The sequence below is a fragment of the Pongo pygmaeus genome, chromosome 15 (genome assembly GCF_028885625.2).
Source record: "Pongo pygmaeus isolate AG05252 chromosome 15, NHGRI_mPonPyg2-v2.0_pri, whole genome shotgun sequence".
NCBI classification, from domain to species: Eukaryota; Metazoa; Chordata; class Mammalia; order Primates; family Hominidae; genus Pongo; species Pongo pygmaeus.
The window spans coordinates 66,631,452-66,648,608 of record NC_072388.2 but is presented as its reverse complement, the minus strand read 5'-3'; the positions used below and the strand labels follow the sequence as shown (position 1 = coordinate 66,648,608).

General features: G+C 44.9%; 1 protein-coding gene across 1 annotated transcript in view; it reads left to right on the top strand.

Annotated features, from left to right (window-relative positions):
- Positions 1–17,157, top strand: part of ZFYVE26 (zinc finger FYVE-type containing 26) — a 73,439-nt gene that overhangs the window by 51,290 nt on the left and 4,992 nt on the right. The window contains exons 30-40 of the mRNA XM_054448790.2: positions 360–391; positions 1,067–1,203; positions 2,462–2,682; positions 6,085–6,232; positions 6,486–6,695; positions 7,319–7,537; positions 12,511–12,708; positions 13,405–13,604; positions 14,451–14,592; positions 14,889–14,948; positions 16,147–16,329. Of these exons, the coding sequence (XP_054304765.2) occupies positions 360–391; positions 1,067–1,203; positions 2,462–2,682; positions 6,085–6,232; positions 6,486–6,695; positions 7,319–7,537; positions 12,511–12,708; positions 13,405–13,604; positions 14,451–14,592; positions 14,889–14,948; positions 16,147–16,329 (1,750 nt within the window). The remainder of the gene's footprint in view (positions 1–359; positions 392–1,066; positions 1,204–2,461; positions 2,683–6,084; positions 6,233–6,485; positions 6,696–7,318; positions 7,538–12,510; positions 12,709–13,404; positions 13,605–14,450; positions 14,593–14,888; positions 14,949–16,146; positions 16,330–17,157) is intronic.

Here is a 17,157-nt window from a genome sequence, read left to right as displayed (position 1 = left end):
TTTATATTCTCCTCCATAGCATTATTGTGTTTGTCCTGATATGAACATTTTTGGTCATTATTTACCATAATGATTACTGATCTCATAGGAAGGAAGACACACCATATTTATTCTACAGTTTCCGTGACCCTAGCATACCACTGCCTCCCTCACTCCTGGAGGAATTACCCACACACCATACTGCTGAGATTTGAAATGGGCAGTTAGTATTGATGGGGGACTCTTTCATTCAAAAATTCTACCCTCAAAGAGCCCTCCATTGTACCAGGGAGACACCGTAAGTTGATGCTGTCTACTAAGCTCAAAACAAAGAAGTGACTCAGGCATTTATTTAATAATTTTTCTTTCTCTGTTTTCAGTGTACCAGAGGAGCCTTCAGGAAAACCAGAAGGTAAGGCCAAATCTCGTTCTCTGTGACTCTTCATTTGTGTACTTACGTTGACTCTATCTTCAGCATATCAACTGTGACTGATATACTTGTCCAACTTATGCACTCCATCCAACTTGTTTGCCAAAGCAAATTCTTGGCATTTGTATCAGCCTGTTTCCTCTGAAGTTCATCATATTAACCTATTACACTGGCCCATTAGCTTACAGCGTTGAGAAGGCCAGCAACCAAATAATTTGGTTCTTAACTTTTAGTAGGTGATTTTATTTTAGTTTTTCTTAAGTTTCCCTTTAGCATCCTACCTCCCCATGCTCCCTCCTTACCCCTAGGTAATCCCTGTTAATAGTTTGGCCTGTATCTGTCCACAACAGGTTAGTTTTTAGAGTATCCAGTGGCTCAGCCATCTATTTGAGAAACATGCCCCTTTTAAGGTTTCTTGTGTGAAGCAAGAAGGTTACGTGACAAATACTGTAACACTCACCCCAGGTCTACGCCTGGGGAAGACGGTTTGAGGTGCTTAGTGGGGTGTCCTAAAGCAAACAAAAAGAACCAACGAGAAAGAAAGGGGCCCTGAGATAGCAGGCAAGTGTCTACCTGCAACTCATGCCAGCTTACTGGACTGGGTTAGACTGAACTGGCAGCCAGTGAATGACACATGAATGGCATTTCTCTTCTCAGCTCTAGACAGCTCCAAGAGTGAAAGCCCTCCATACTCATTTGTGGTGAGAGTCCCCAAAGCAGATGAGGTGGAATGGATTTTGGATCTCAAAGAGGAGGAAAATGAGCTGGTGCGGAGTGAATTTTACTATGAGCAGGTAATAGCAATAAAATGCAGTGGTCACTTAAGTTTCTTTATGATGTGTAGCAGTATGACGAGAAATACAGAGGTAGGTGAACACACCTGGCCTTTACTTGTTTATAGTGCAATAATATGGGAGCTAAACCAGTAAATCCATTAAGGCAGAAAATAATGAACATCTTGGGAATTGAACAAGGGGAGACCAGGAAAGGCTTCCTGGAAGAGGCAGCATTTAAGATGAGCTTTGGAAGAATGGTAGGAGTGTGACAAGCAGAAAGCTCGGGGTTGTGAGGAAAGTGGGGATGGGGAAGGACAAAGAATACAAAATTAAAACATCCGAGCAAAGACACCATGTCCAAAATTGCCAGGCATGAATGGAGAAGTGGAAGCTGTTTAATTTGAAGGGAACATAGAGTCAATAGGGTTAATAGAGAGCTGATAAAAGGTAAGCTTGAAAAGGATTATTTATATATAGGGCCTTGCATTCTGTAGTAAGGACTATCTACTTGATAGGTATCAAGGGCCTATGAAAGGTTTCCAAGTGTGCTTTAGGAATATTAATTTAGCAGCAGTGTGTCCATGGCTTAAAGCAGAAACTCCTCTAGGTGATCAGACAAGTGAGCTGACCATTGTTGTCCAAGTCAGCAATAAGGACTTGCACTAGTGGACCAGAGAAAGGAGGGGACCTATGGACATTGTCAAGAAGTAGGTAACAAGGCTGGGCGCAGTGGTGCCCACCTGTAATCCCAGCACTCTGAGAGTCTGAGGTGGGTGAATCACTTGAGCCCAGGAGTTTGAGACCAGCCTGGGCAACATGGTGAAATCCCCATCTCTACAAAAAAAAAAATACAAAAATTAGCCGGGCATGGTGGCACAAAGCTGTGGTCCCCACTACTCGGGAGGCTGAGGTGGAAGGATTGCTTGAGCCTGGGAGGCAGAGGTTGCAGTGAGCTGAGATCGCACCACTGCACTCCAGCCTGGGCAACAGAGTGAGACCCTGTTTCAAAAAAATAAAGAAGTAGGTAAGAAGTGGACACAGTGCCCTTCTTCCCAGTAAAATGACATAACTTAAAAGCCAGAGTTTTGGCAGTGCTACTTAGAACATCTGAAATTTGTTTAGTTCCACTTCTGCTTTCTTGTGGAATCTGGTTCCTTCTTCCAGGGTCTTTCAGCCTTTTGAAAGGGGAAGGATAATTTCTGCCACCCAGCTGCCTTTGGAGAATGTTCTGGCCCCTGGACTCACCGTGTGTTCTCCCTTCTTCCACCCCGGCCAGGCCCCCAGCGCCTCCTTGTGCATTGCCATCCTGAATCTGCACCGGGACAGCATTGCCTGTGGTCACCAGCTGATTGAGCACTGCTGCAGGCTCTCCAAGGGCCTCACCAACCCAGAGGTGGATGCCGGGCTGCTCACAGACATCATGAAGCAGCTGCTGTTCAGCGCCAAGATGATGTTCGTCAAAGCCGGCCAGAGCCAAGACTTGGCTCTTTGTGACAGGTAGAGGGCAATGGGTCTCTATTCTTTTACATAGGAGCAGTTTCTAGCCAGCTTCTTTTTCTGACCCCACTATGATTTTTTTATCTCACCATCCTCTCTGACAAGACATGCTGAAAGATTTTTCATCTCTGTAATGTTGATGAAACAGTGTTGCCAGATCTCAAGTGTTCTTCTCCATCCTACCTGACACCCTGTGTCCTTTTCTTTTTCAGAGCAGATCCTCAAAGCAGAGTTTACTCTAGCTATACCAGTCAGAAAGAGAGTAAAGACTTTCATTAGTTGATTTGTCATTAAAGTCAATGTAGGGAAGCACCCTTAGTCTCTGTGGGACTTTCTGGCTTTTAAAGAAAATGTGTCCTCCTTGAATGTCCAGTGATTAGCCTTGAACAAAACTCTACTCCAATCCTGACCAAATTCAAACTGTGACTTCAGTGAGTTCTGGATAATAGATTTTAAAAAGCACTCTGGGAATTGGTCTATTCCTGTGTCCCAGGTAGGAACCGGGGTCATAAAGTAGAAGTGTGTATGGAAGAGGTATGATTAGACCTCCCTCAGGTTCCTGTACAACCGGTTTTGACTCCATCCATTAACCTGACAGTGACTCCTAATTCCCTGCTTATCCACTCAGATGCGTGACTCAGATTGTGTGTTCCCAGCACTCAGTCCTAACCAGATTTGGGAGAAGGGAGCATAATTTTCTTTGCAGTATCATTGCCTCCCTCAGACATTTGCTTGGAATACTTGCCTACAAACTCAGCAGCCAGCATGGAGCACAGCAAATCCCAGCTTCACGACTTCCTAGCTCTGTTAACCCCTCTAGGCCTCAGTCTCCTCCTCTATAAAATGGGGTGGCAATACTGATCTCATGGGGCTGTTACGAGGATAAAATGAGATCATCCATGTAAATGGTGAAGAACTAAGCCTGGTATATACTGTGTATTCCGAAAATGTTAGTAATTTTTATTATTGTTAATAACAAAAACTAGAAGGTTGAGAAAAGCAGGAGGAGGTGAAACAAAGTAGAAGGAAGTGAAAAGGAACTAATCTGATTCCTTTATATCAAGAGCTAATAGATTCTACATAATTTTTCAAGTTGATAAATGAAGAAACAGATATGTGTTAAATTTTTGAAATAACCATGAAAAGAATAAAAAATCTACCTAATTATGAGAAAAGGACAGGAGGAGGAAAAAAAAGATGGAAAACAAAGGAAACATGAAAAAAGACTAAGGCAAAAGTGAAAATATATTCAAATGTATCTCAAATATCAGTAATGTAAATGAAAAAAGGAAAAGATATTTAGATTGGGGGGAAAACAAACTTCACATCAAGTCCTGTATTTCCTTTAAAATGTAATACAGATGAAGGAAATATCCATTTTTAGGCTCAGGGCAGCAGAAAGTAAGGAAGTCCTCACTTTACTAGGATTCTCACCCACCCCAAGGTGTCTTGCGCGTCTTTGACAGTTTACAGCAATGGTTTCTATTTAAACAGTCTTTTCTCTGATCCTGCATTCAGACACTCCCACTCTAAGAATCTTTCCCTTTGCACCAGTTTGTTGATGGGAGTGGATTCATTGCTCACGTGTTGCCATGCAAATCACTTACAAACTCTTGGTTTTCAGAGTATTTTTCTAATGTTTTTAACTCATACCCCCTTCTGATAGACAAACAAATAAATAAATATAGGCTTAAAAACAAAACTCAGCTGGGTGCAGTGGCTCTTGTCTGTAATTGCAGCTACTCAGGAGGCTGACGGAAGAGGATCCCGAGGCCAGGAGTTCGAGACCAGCCTGGGCAATGTAGTGAGACCCTGTCTCTAAAAACATAAAAATAAACTCACCACCTACTACAAATGTTTTCATTTCCCAAATATGCAAAAAAAAATGAGTGCCGATACTCTTATACACTATACTTTCCTCTCCCCCATCCCTACATTGTTAAGAATCACTGACGTACAGAATCCCTCTCTAGTTAATTAGTGGATAAGTCAGGATCCACAGAGGTTTTTGCTGCAGTTATGAGACGAGATTCAGGAACCTTGAATGTAGGCTTGTCTCAGCAGCACTAGACAGTATAATCCAGCCCTCTGGGCTTTCTATCCTTATAAGGTTTTTACAAGCATCAGGTGAGATCACAGAAGGCAGCCCTACTAGGCTATAATGAGGGCCCATCCTTAACCCAGGGTGAGGATGTCAAGTCTAGAATAAGAGTGAAGGACCAGGATGCCTCCACCCAGCAGCATCTCCAGGGAATGGTAGTGATGTGGCCTGTGCACTGACCAGGAGTACAGGCCATTGATACTGAATCTGTGCTCTCTCACTCATGAAGGAGGGTTCAAAAGGACCAAAAAGCAGATGGGTCACTTGTAAGCCCCCAACACACAGTGTAAAGGCCTTGCCTCAAATACTCCTGAGCATCCCCACTCCAAACATTAATATCTAACATTCATTGAGTGCCAGAAAAGTTCCAGACATTATCCTAAGCTCATTTACTTGGGTTATTTCATTTTATCCTTAAAACTCCACTGTCACGTCATGCATTACTTAACGACAGGAGTATGTACTGAGAAATGCATTGTCAGGTGATTTCGTCATTGTGCAAACACCATGGAGTGCACTTGCACAAACCCAGAGGGTATAGCCTTCTACCCACCTAGGTTATGACCTATTGTTCCTAGGCTACAAACCTGTACAATATGTTACTGTACTGAATACTGTAGGCAATTGTAACACTATGGTATTTGTGTATCTAAATATAGAAAAAGTATAGTAAAAATATGATATTATGATCCTATGTGGCCACCATTGTATATGCAGTTCATTGCTAACTGAAACGTCATTATGTGGCACATGACTGTATATCCATTTTACGGATGAGTAAATTAAGGCAGAGAAAGGTTAACTAACTTGCCCCAGGTCATAGAGCTACTAAGTAATAGAGCCAGAATTCAGTGTGACTCCAGGGCTTTCACTCATGGCATCTATGCTATGCAACTCTCAATTCTCATGATCACTTTCACATTGAAAATGGAGTAGGCCTGTAATCCCAGCACTTTGGGAGGCCGAGGTGGGCAGATCACCTGATGTCAGGAGTTCGAGAGCAGCCTGGCCAACATGGTGAAACCCTGTCTCTGTTAAAAAAATATAAAAACTAGCTGGGCGAGGTGCCAGGCGCCTGTAATCCCAGATACTGGAAAGGCTGAGACAGAAGAATGGTTTGAACCCAGGAGGTGGTGGTTGCAGTGAGCCAAGATTGGACCACTGCACTCCAGCCTGGGTGACAGAGCGAGACTCTGTTTCAAAACAAACAGAAAAAAGAAAATGGAATAGGAAACCTTTAAGCGGCTACTCTTAGTAAGACTCTGGGGAGCCTCATGGCCTTGCCCTTTTCCTCCTTGTAGCTACATCAGCAAGGTAGACGTGCTGAATATTTTAGTTGCTGCTGCCTATCGCCACGTGCCATCTTTGGATCAGATCTTGCAGCCAGCTGCGGTAACCAGGCTAAGGAACCAGCTTTTGGAAGCCGAGTACTACCAACTGGGCGTTGAGGTGAGACAAAGACAAAGCTTACTTCCACCCCACTGTAGCAAGTTGCTTTTGCTTAGCCTTGCAAACAGGTATTGCTGTCTCTCAGTTGTCCTGCCCATGGGGTAGAATCGGGAGCATGACTAGTTTGCCAGCAGAGAAGTAATGGCAGATAGTGGGGATGAGGTGGTTGGCAACTTGGGAATAGAATAGGTCTTTGGGACATTTAGGCCTGGATGTAGCTACCACTCACTAAAAGGGGCAATTTTTCTCCCAGGTCTCCACAAAGACTGGGCTTGATACCACCGGGGCATGGCATGCTTGGGGCATGGCCTGCCTCAAAGCCGGGAACCTCACTGCTGCACGGGAGAAGTTTAGTCGCTGTCTGAAGCCCCCGTTTGACCTCAATCAGCTGAATCATGGCTCAAGGCTGGTGCAGGATGTGGTCGAGTACCTAGAGTCCACAGTGAGGCCCCTTGTATCCTTGGTAAGAGCAAAGCAGGAAGAGTGCCTGGCTCAGGGAGGGAGGCCCAGGAATAGCAATCACCTGGGAAAAGAATCAGTGGAAATTCAGCTAACAGTGTCAGTCCTGGCTCAGCATCGACCAGGCTAAAATTTTTTTTTCCATCACATATAGTTAGATAAGTAACCATACATGGTTAGATAAGTAATAGACGCAATTTTTTTTTAAAAAAAAGGAAACAATTTTTAAAAAGATAAAAATGACATATGACATATAATCCCATACATACACAGACTGATTAGTGTTAAGATTCTGGTGAATTTTCTATGTTACGTTATTTAATGAAACAGGGGTTGTACCATATCATAATATATAGAATTGTGTATCCTGCCTGTTCTACCTTTGACACTGTGAAAAATTGTGAACATTTTTCCACATTGTTAAATATTCTTTCTTTCTTTATTTTTATTTTTTTATTATACTTTAAGTTCTAGGGTACATGTGCACAACGTGCAGGTTTGTTACATATGTATACATGTGCCATGTTGGTGTGCACATTGTTAAATATTCTTTGCAAGCAATATTTTCAGTGTCTGCTGAGAACTTTTTGAGTTTCATTTTTCTCTCTCCCTCTCCTGTGCTGTCAGCAAGATGACGATTACTTTGCCACCCTGAGGGAACTGGAAGCTACCCTTCGGACGCAGAGCCTTTCTCTGGCAGTGATTCCTGAAGGGAAAATCATGAACAACACCTACTACCAGGAATGCCTCTTCTACCTGCACAACTATAGCACCAACCTGGCCATCATCAGCTTCTATGTGAGGCACAGCTGCCTGCGGGAAGCTCTTCTGCACCTTCTCAACAAGGTGAGACATGGACACAGCTCAAAAAGGCAGTGCCTGCCTTACTCCTGTGGCTTGGACCACTCAGCCTTAAGGGGGACAATAACCCCCTGACACTTAACCCTGTGTTGAGCTATGGGGCCATCTCTAGCAGAGTCAGGTCAAAACAGAGGACTCTGCACAACTGTTATTCAGTGAGTGTGAAAAGTCTTAGCCTAGGTCCCAAATCACTGCCCTCACCAGCAAAGGCACGTTTCATTCCTTCTCCCAAAACATGCAGCAGAATCGGATAGTGGTTAAGAGCATGGTCTCTGGAATGAGATGCTCAGTGTGAGTCTTGTGTGGCCTTGGGCATATTGCTTACAGTCTGCTTCCACACGCCTCCCTACCTGGCCTGGGATGGTGTCCAGCTTCTGACCCAGCTGCTGGTCCATTCAGAGTTGTTACTACAAGGGCCAGGAAGCACCCATGGCGCCAATCCTATAGTTGAACCCCAAATAGATGATGAAAGGAGAGTATGCTCTTCTTTTTTTCTTCTCCCATCCTCTGCCCCCCTCCCACTGGAAGCAAAGGCACCACTGAAGAACATTATATCTTTGGAGCCCTTGATAAGCAATCAGGACTTCGTTTTACCGTGACCCATTTTGTTTGTTTTTGTTTTTTCGAGATGGGGACTCACTATGTTGCCCAGGCTAGAAGGCAGTGGCACGATCACAGCTCACTGCACCCTTGACCTCCTAGGCTCAAGAAATCCTCCAACCTCATCCTACTGAGTAGCTGGGACTACAGGCACATGCACTGCACCCAGCTACATTCCTTTTTTTATCTGAATGTTCCATAATAACATTTGGAGAAATTGGCTGAGATGTACCAAATTTTGTAGGAAATTGAAGGAGCTCAAAGCAGACTTTAATTTCACTCTGCCACCCTAATTCAAAACAGCAGCCAATGCAAATGTACAGATAGACATATTTTCTAAGATTGATCCAAGTGAAATCAGCAGTTCACAAAGTTATTATGACTATACCCCTACAGGACAGTGAAAGGGGGTGTTTTTACCAGTGCTTAGCTACTGACTATTCTTAGCTACTAACCAGGTCTTAAGAACAACGTAGAAGTCATGTTATATGGAGTTGAGTTGCCAACTTTTTTCCTTTTCCTCAGTTTCCAGACGAGTTTAGCAGTAAAGATGCTTTTCCCAGGCACAAATTGAGAATGGAAATCACCTAGTTCCGTTCCCTCTGACAGCTGTAATCCAGAGAGCTAAGCTGCTTACTTCCTTAGCTTGGTATAAGCTGACGACAGCAGTGCCCTTGCTTTATATTTGTCAGAGCTAGGAAATAAGCCTTCTTTTTTTCTGCTGTAATCATAATTACCCTTGAACTGAAATATCTTACATTTATTCTCAAGCAGGTAGGGAGAGGAGAAAAGACATTGTGAAAATTACACCTGAATGCCTGGAGCATGGAAGACATTCTGTCCCTAGCCTTTTCCCTGTGTATTTTGTCCCTTTGCCCACTCTGCCCAAAGACTGAGCTTTCTGAAACATAAATAGACTCATGTTATTCCCCTCCCTAAAAGGCCTTCAGAGGATCTCCATGGCCACAGGAAGAACTCCAGATTCCTTAGCATGCTACAGAACTCACCAGGATCAGGCCTCCTTATTTCTCTAATTTATTTTCACCACAAATCCTATCTGTACCTTACATTCCAGACTCATTAAATTACTTAAATTTTCCTGATTTACCACGCACTGTCTTTTTTTTTTTTTTTTTGAGCCACAGTCTTGCTCTGTTGCCAGGCTGGAGTGTGGTGGCGAGATCTCAGCTCACTACAACCTCCGCTTCCCAGGTTCAAACGATTCTTCTGCCTCAGACTCCCAAGTAGCTGGGATTACAGGCGCATGCTACCAGCCTGGCTAATTTTTGTATTTTTAGTAGAGACGGGGTTTCACCATGTTGGCCAGGATGGTCTCGATCTCTTGACCTTGTGATCTGTCTGCCTGGGCTTCCAAAGTGCTGGGATTATAAGCGTGAGCCACCGCGCCTGGCCGCCATGCACTGTCTTATGTCCACGAGTCTTTATGTGCTATTTCCTCTACCTAGAGTGCCCCCTGCCTCTCCGTGTTTTCCTTTTTTTTTTTTTTTTTTTTTGAGACAGAGTCTGGCTCTGTCGCCCAGGCTGGAGTGCAGTGGCACAATCTTGGCTCACTGCAAGCTCCGCCTCCTGGGTTCACGCCCTTCTCCTGCCTCAGCCTCCCGAGTAGCTGGGAATACAAGTGCCCACCACCATACCTGGCTAATTTTTTTTATTTTTTTTAGTAGAGACAGGGTTTCACCATGTTAGCCAGGATGGTCTCGATCTCCTGACCTCGTGATCTGCCCGCCTTGGCCTCCCAAAGTGCTGGGATTAGAGGCATAAGCCACCGTGCCCAGCCTTTTTTCTTAAAAAATTCATTTGTCGGGAGTAGTGGCTCACACCTATAATCCCAGCACATTGGGAGGCTGAGGCGGGTGGATCACTAGGTCAGGAGTTCAAGACCAGCCTGACCAAGATGGTGAAACCTTGTCTTTACTAAAAACTACAAAAATTAGCTGGGTGGGGTGGCAGGTGCCTGTAATCCCAGCTACTCGGGAGGCTGAGGCAGGAGAATTGCTTGAACCTGGGTGGCAGAGGTTGCAGTGAGCCAAGATTGCGCCACTGCACTCCAGCCTGGGCGACAGAGTAAGACTCCGTCTCAAAATAAATAAATAAATAAATAAAATTCTATTTATCCTTTTAGTATCCTTTCAGGCCCTCTCTGTTGAGCATTCACAGAACACTCAAGCAGCATTAGCCACCATTGCCCCTGGTACTGCATTTATCCTACTGGATTGCAACTGTTTGTTTACAATTGAGTCTTTCCATCTGGACCAAGAAGGCCCATATTTTACTTATCTGTATATTCAGGCACCTGACCTAGTACCTAGTACCTAACCCTCACCCACTATGAATGTTCTCAAAGCCCAGATCCATTCTGCTTCCAAACAGCTTGTGCCCAGTGCCACTATGCTAGCATGGTATACCACTGTGACTTTATAGTCATCCTTGACTCTCCGTTAATTACTCCTAACCTCAAGTCTAATGCCAAGATGATTATTAAATAGCCAAGGACTATTCTGGGCACTAAGGATACAGTAGTAAAAAAACAGACAAAAGGCTGGGCACAGTGGCTCATGCCTATAATCCCAACACTCTGGGAGGCTGAGGCGGGTGGATCACTTGAGGTCAGGAATTTGAGCCAGCCTGGCCAACATGATGAAACCCTGTCTCTACTAAAAATACAAAAACTAGCTGGGCATGGTGGCACGAGCCTGTATTCCCAGCTACTCAGGAGGCTGAGGCAGGAGAATCGCTTGAACCCAGGAGGCGGAGGTTGCAGTGAGCTGAGATTGCACCACTGCACTCCAGCCTGGGTTACAGAGTGAGATTCTGTCTTAAAAAAAGAAAGAAAGAAAGAAAGACAAAAATATCTGCCCCCATAGTAGGAAGAGAGATAGTAAACATGAGAAATAAAGTAGATATTGTAGATGATGAATAAGAAGAAGAAAAATAAAACAGGGAGGAGGAAGGGGTGGCTTGTATAATTTTAGACTGGGTGCCCAGGGAAGGTGACATCTGAGTAAAGCGCCAAAGAACACAAGGAGTGAATCATGCAGATTTATAGGGAAGGCAGAGGGTGTGATGAGGGCAAAGGCCAGGGTGGCTAGAGCAGAGTCTGCTGGGCCAGGGTACTATCAGATAAGGTCAGAAAGGTCACAGGCCAAATCACGCAGGACCTTGTGGACATTGTGAGGGATGAGAAGGGAAACCCCTGGGAGACTGTGAGCAGAGGAGTAACGTGATCTGGCTTCAGTTTCAACAGTCACTTGGGCTCATTTGTGGGCGTTAGACTGACAAGAGGTAAGAATGGAAGCTGATAGACCAGGGAGGAGTCTGTTGCAATAATCCAGACAAACGATGATGTTGGGATCCAGTGTGGTCCAGGGGAGGTGGTGGGAAGTGGCCAGATTCTGTGTGCTGTAATGGTGATGGTGGAGCCAATAGGATTTGCTGATGGAGTTGATGAAGGAGTGTGAGGGAAAAGATGACTAAGGTTTCTGACCTGTACAACTAAAAGAATGGAGACACAGACTGAGAAAGGGAAGACTGTGGAAAGAGCAGGTTTCAAGAAACAAGCAGGAATGTAGTTGTAGATGTATTCAGTTAGATCTCCAAGTGGATATGTTGAGTGGACAATTGGATATAAGTTGGATGTACAGTTCTGGAGTTCAGGAGGAATGAACAATCTGGAGATGGGGATTTAGGCATCATCAGCAAATCAACAGTATATTAAACAATGAGCCTGGATGAAATCACCAAGAGAGTGAGTATAAATAGAAAAGAGTGTAGGTTCCTCCTAAGCCCTGGGGAGATTGGGAGGGATCAGCTAAGAAAATTGAGAAGAAGCAGCCAGAGACATAGACAGAAAATCTGGAGAGGATAGTGTGCTGGAGGCCAACTGAGGAGAGTTTTTTCTCAATTATTTTAAAAAGGCTTTTCAAGGAGGAAGAAGCCATCTCTGTCAAAAGCTGCTGATTGATCAGATAGAAAATGAGGATCAAGAATTAACTGTTAGATTTAGAGTTTAGTGGTCACTGGTGACCTAAGGGCAGTTTCAATGGGAGTTTTGAGTACAGAGCTAGATTAGAGTGGGTTCAAGAGAAAAATCACAGGAGAGAATTGGAGACAGTGAGGGTAGATAACCCTGTCTAGGGGCTTCTCTGTAAAAGGAAGGAGAGAAGTGAAGCAGTCGCTAGAGTGAGATTCTCAAAGGTATCTGTGACACATAAAAGATTAAGAAGCACTGCATTGGGAGGATGCTGAAGGTCCATCAATAGAAGGAAATTCAGAGTGGATCCCAGACAGTGCCAGAACCAGGCTCAAGACTTCTGACTTCTCGCCCTGCCCTGCTCCAGGAGAGTCCTCCAGAAGTTTTTATAGAAGGCATTTTCCAGCCAAGTTATAAAAGTGGGAAGCTACACACTTTGGAGAACTTGCTAGAATCCATTGATCCAACCTTGGAGAGCTGGGGAAAGTACTTGATTGCTGCCTGCCAACATTTACAGAAGAAGAACTACTACCACATTCTGTATGAGCTGCAGCAGTTTATGAAGGTAATGTCAGCCCCTTCCTGCCTTCTACCTCTGTTAATGGTGCCCCACCCTGCAGGAAAGGCAGTACACGATGAGGGAATGAGGCTGTCATTGGTCCCTGGCCTTGCTATTTGGCTGACCCTAGAGCAAATCCATGTTGCTCTCCAGCATTGTTAAATAATATTAGGATTTCCATCCTGAGTTTGGGGGCAGACTTTAATCCTGTCAATAACTGCATTCTTCAGAAAGCAAGAAATGGACAGGTAAAAAAAAGAAATGAATGGTAGTTTCAAGATAAGCATGAGGCATGAATGTAGAATTCATAAGGAATGATGGAAAAGTTAGTGTTTTTAGAGAAAATATGTGAAGGGAGAAGGAACACGTTCCTCCCAATCTGCCTGGGGATTGTCACTACTAAATTGAATTATTTAATGCCAAAGTACAGGTAAAGCCAATTTGAGTGGAGAATCAGAAATATCTTCTTTTAGCATCTCTTTGGTGGTGGAATAATGTCCTACCCAAGATCTCCACCAGTCAGTGCACTTCAGGATCTCTTGGACCTTGGGGTGACGGGCTCAAAATAGCAGTTCAGCTGGTGGTGGGAGTGGGTGCTGGAAACGAGTTCTCATAGGCAGAAATCAGATGAGAATTCTCATCACACCCCACCCTCCAAAACCCTGATCTACTTTGACCTGAACATTTATTTTCCTCTTCTAGGACCAAGTTCGGGCCGCCATGACCTGTATTCGGTTCTTCAGTCACAAAGCAAAGTCATATACAGAACTGGGAGAGAAGCTCTCATGGCTACTTAAGGCCAAGGACCACCTGAAGATCTACCTCCAAGAAACATCCCGCAGCTCTGGAAGGAAGAAAACCACATTCTTCAGAAAGAAGATGACTGCAGCTGATGTGTCAAGGTAGCTGGAGGTTCAGGGGACCATTGGTGTGGGGCAGAAAGGGTGGGAGCAGTTGTCTGTTGGTGATGAAGCTACCCTTGTCCATTCCCCGAATCCTGAAAAAAAATCTAAAGGGAATCGTCCCTGGATGACAGTGTCTAGTACAAGCCTGGAAAGCCTACAGAGGAGCTGGCAGGGGGAGTGGGACTGGAAGGAGGATTAGCATCACAGGCTACAATCAGACTACACTCCATACTCCTTACAGTAGGCAAAAAGGCTCCTGCATGTTCTGGCCCCTGCTGATGTCACCATCTTTATCTCCTGCTACTCTCTTCTTGCTAAGCATCGATCCCTGGCCTCCTCAGGGCTCCTCAACACACCAAGTCCTTAATTCCTCTCAGCTTTTATACTTGCCAGTCCCTCTACATAGAACACAACATCTGGAGTAAATGCTCTACCACTACCATTTATTGCCTCCAGAGGCTTAATTGCTAACTATTCTATGTGTTTTGTTTACTATTCATTTCTCTTCTAGCCTATAAACTCTGAGGGCAGGGCTCATCTCTCTTGACCTCTGTGATTGTACCTGGCACATAGGTGCTCAATAAATGCTTATCGATTAAATGACTGGACCCTATCTGGTTCCACAGTGCACCGTAATATTGTGAGTCTGTGCAGGACACGAGATCACCATTTTTTTGGTCTTGTCATAACTGCTTACAAGGTATTTGAGGTCTCTTTTCCCACTGCATCATTTGTTTTCTCTTTTTCATTGCCGTATTATTCGACTTCTCAGTCTCCTGGCCTCAGTCACCTCACTCCTGGGGCCCCTCATGAGGCTGGACTGTGCATATTCTGTCACCACAGGCACATGAACACACTTCAGCTGCAGATGGAAGTGACCAGGTTCTTGCATCGGTGTGAAAGTGCTGGGACCTCTCAAATCACCACTTTGCCTCTGCCAACCCTGTTTGGAAATAACCACATGAAAATGGATGTTGCCTGCAAGGTACATGCAGCGTTTCAGACCTCTGGCAGACTATTGTCATCTTTTAGAACACTTATCATAATTGCAGTTGTCTAGTGATCATTTCAGTTGTTTGATGGTTGCCTCCCCACTGGAATATAAGCCACCGAAGACTGGTGATCAGGTCCATTTTGATCATTCTTGTATCCCTAGTGCCTGGCACTTAGCAGGGTCTCAACAAATATTTGTTGAATAATTGAATAGAGGCCTTCGTTCTTGGTCAAGAGGATTCTGTAGTAATTGTCATGTTTTTAAGCATGATTCCCTTTCCTTTTCAGGTCATGCTGGGAGGGAAAAATGTAGAAGATGGTTTTGGAATTGCTTTCCGTGTTCTGCAGGTATGACTTGGATCATTCAAATCATACTGAGGGCAATCAGCACCTGACCACAGTTCCGGGAGAGATTATTCTTTAGGAAATTCTTATCCCAAGAAAAGTAGATTTACATGCACATTAGGGATGAAATCAAGGAGGTGACTGTTATAGAACTGGGTCAAATTCAGGACTCTAGGCCACTTCGCCAGAAGCCAAGTAACCCATGACAAATTCATCAAAAGCTACCAAATAAATACCAGGAGCCAGGTCTCAGACAGTTCCCCACGGCTGTTTCCCTGAGAAACACTGCTGGTTCTCACAGGGAGCATGGCTGGAGGGGTGGCCAGGGGCTTTCCACTGGCCACAAGGGCTGTTCCCCATCCTTGGTCTGTACAGGAGCTGGCTGGAGGAATATGTTTCCTATTGCTTGTGATAAAAGGACACAGGTGGGGCTGTGGCACTGGAGCAGGGGCTGGAGCAGGGCACTGAGACCATGAAGGGCAGAGTCTCTACAGACCTGCCCACCACCACACAGCTCCATGCAGATACCCCAGGAGCTGAGAGCAGGCAGCTTAGGGCAGGCAGGGTATTTATGCATTGTGCGTGTGTCAGTGATCAGTGGCTTCATACATGATTAGTCAGGTGTTTTTCTTCCCATCTATTTTCGGTGTTGGACAGAGCTCACCACACACAGATACCCTGGTAGGCAGGCAGAGGGGCAGCTCCACCCAGGCTCTGTGGCATAAAGGTTCTCCTAAACCAGGTTTAAGGTGTTTATCTGGCAGTTTTCAGCAAATGAGTCTTTCAGTGAATGGGCCTGTTTCTGAACACTAAGTCATCTGCCTCTTAACAGAGCACCAGGTGTCCAGGGCAGCAAATACCAGCCCCCAATGCCCATTTCTCAAGAAAAAGCAGACTTATTAGAAAATGAACTAGTCTTCGGATTTTGATAAGAATATTTTCAGTGAGTGCCACCGCAGCAAGTGAAATGTACCATTTTAGATACTACAGCTGCAGTTTTTGTGGATGCCTCTTAAAGGTCTACCTAACTCCAAAGAGGAATTGACGCTTGCTTTTTGTTTGGTATATTTATGTTTTCTACTGTGACCACAATCAATATGGCTTATCTATACCAAGCATAGCGAGAGCTTTTAAATGCTGCCTCCCTCCCCACTGTTAACGTTTCCTGCTCCTAAGCCCATCGTCTTGTGTTCTGTTCTAGGACTTCCAGCTGGATGCTGCCATGACCTACTGCAGAGCTGCCCGCCAGTTGGTGGAGAAAGAGAAGTACAGTGAGATCCAGCAACTGCTCAAATGTGTCAGTGAGTCAGGCGTGGCAGCCAAAAGTGACGGGGACACCATCCTCCTCAACTGCCTGGAAGCGTTCAAGAGAATTCCACCCCAGGTACACTCCCTCCCGTACCTCTTGGCTCCTCCATCAATTTCAGTGTCTTCACATCCCCATCCTTATTCTGTTTCCTATAATGTGCCTGAAACTCTACAAGATCCTTTTATCATTCTGAACCCCTCTGCAATAATGGCCTCACCACAACTGACCCTTCCCTGTAAAGAAAATTTATGGAGATGATGTCTATACCCAGAGTGGACCTCAGCATCCCATTGTGTAAATTTGTTTGCACCTGGATGTGTCTATGGAGTTGAGCTTCTTCCTGCAATTCTAGAGGAGGTCAGGGTGGGCCAGCAGATGAACTTTGAGCCTATTACCTGCGGAATTGTCCTCCCATGGTGGGTTTTTGGAGTGAACAGAGCCACATCCATTTGTGAAGGCCGAGGACAGGCCTCTTGGGAACTGTTCCTTCTCCCTAAATTCTGAAGCTTAGTGTTATGGTTAAATTTTCTTTCCTGGTTTTTTTTTTTTTTTTTTTTTGAGACAGAGTCTCACTTTGTCGCCCAGGCTGGAGTATCTCGCTGCAAGCTCTGCCTCCTGGGTTCACGCCATTCTCCTGCCTCAGCCTCCTGAGTAGCTGGGACTACAGGCACCCACCATCACGCCCGGCTAATTTTTTGTATTTTTAGTAGAGATGGGTTTCACCATGTTAGCCAGGATGGTCTCCGTCTCCTGACCTCATGATCTGCCCGCCTCGGCCTCCCAAAGTGCTGGGATTACAGGCGTGAGCCACCGCACCTGGCCTTCTTTCTTGTTCTTAAAGCAGGAGTTGAGTTTAAAAAGAAGAGTCAGCCGGATGTGGTGGCACATGTCTGTAATCCCAGC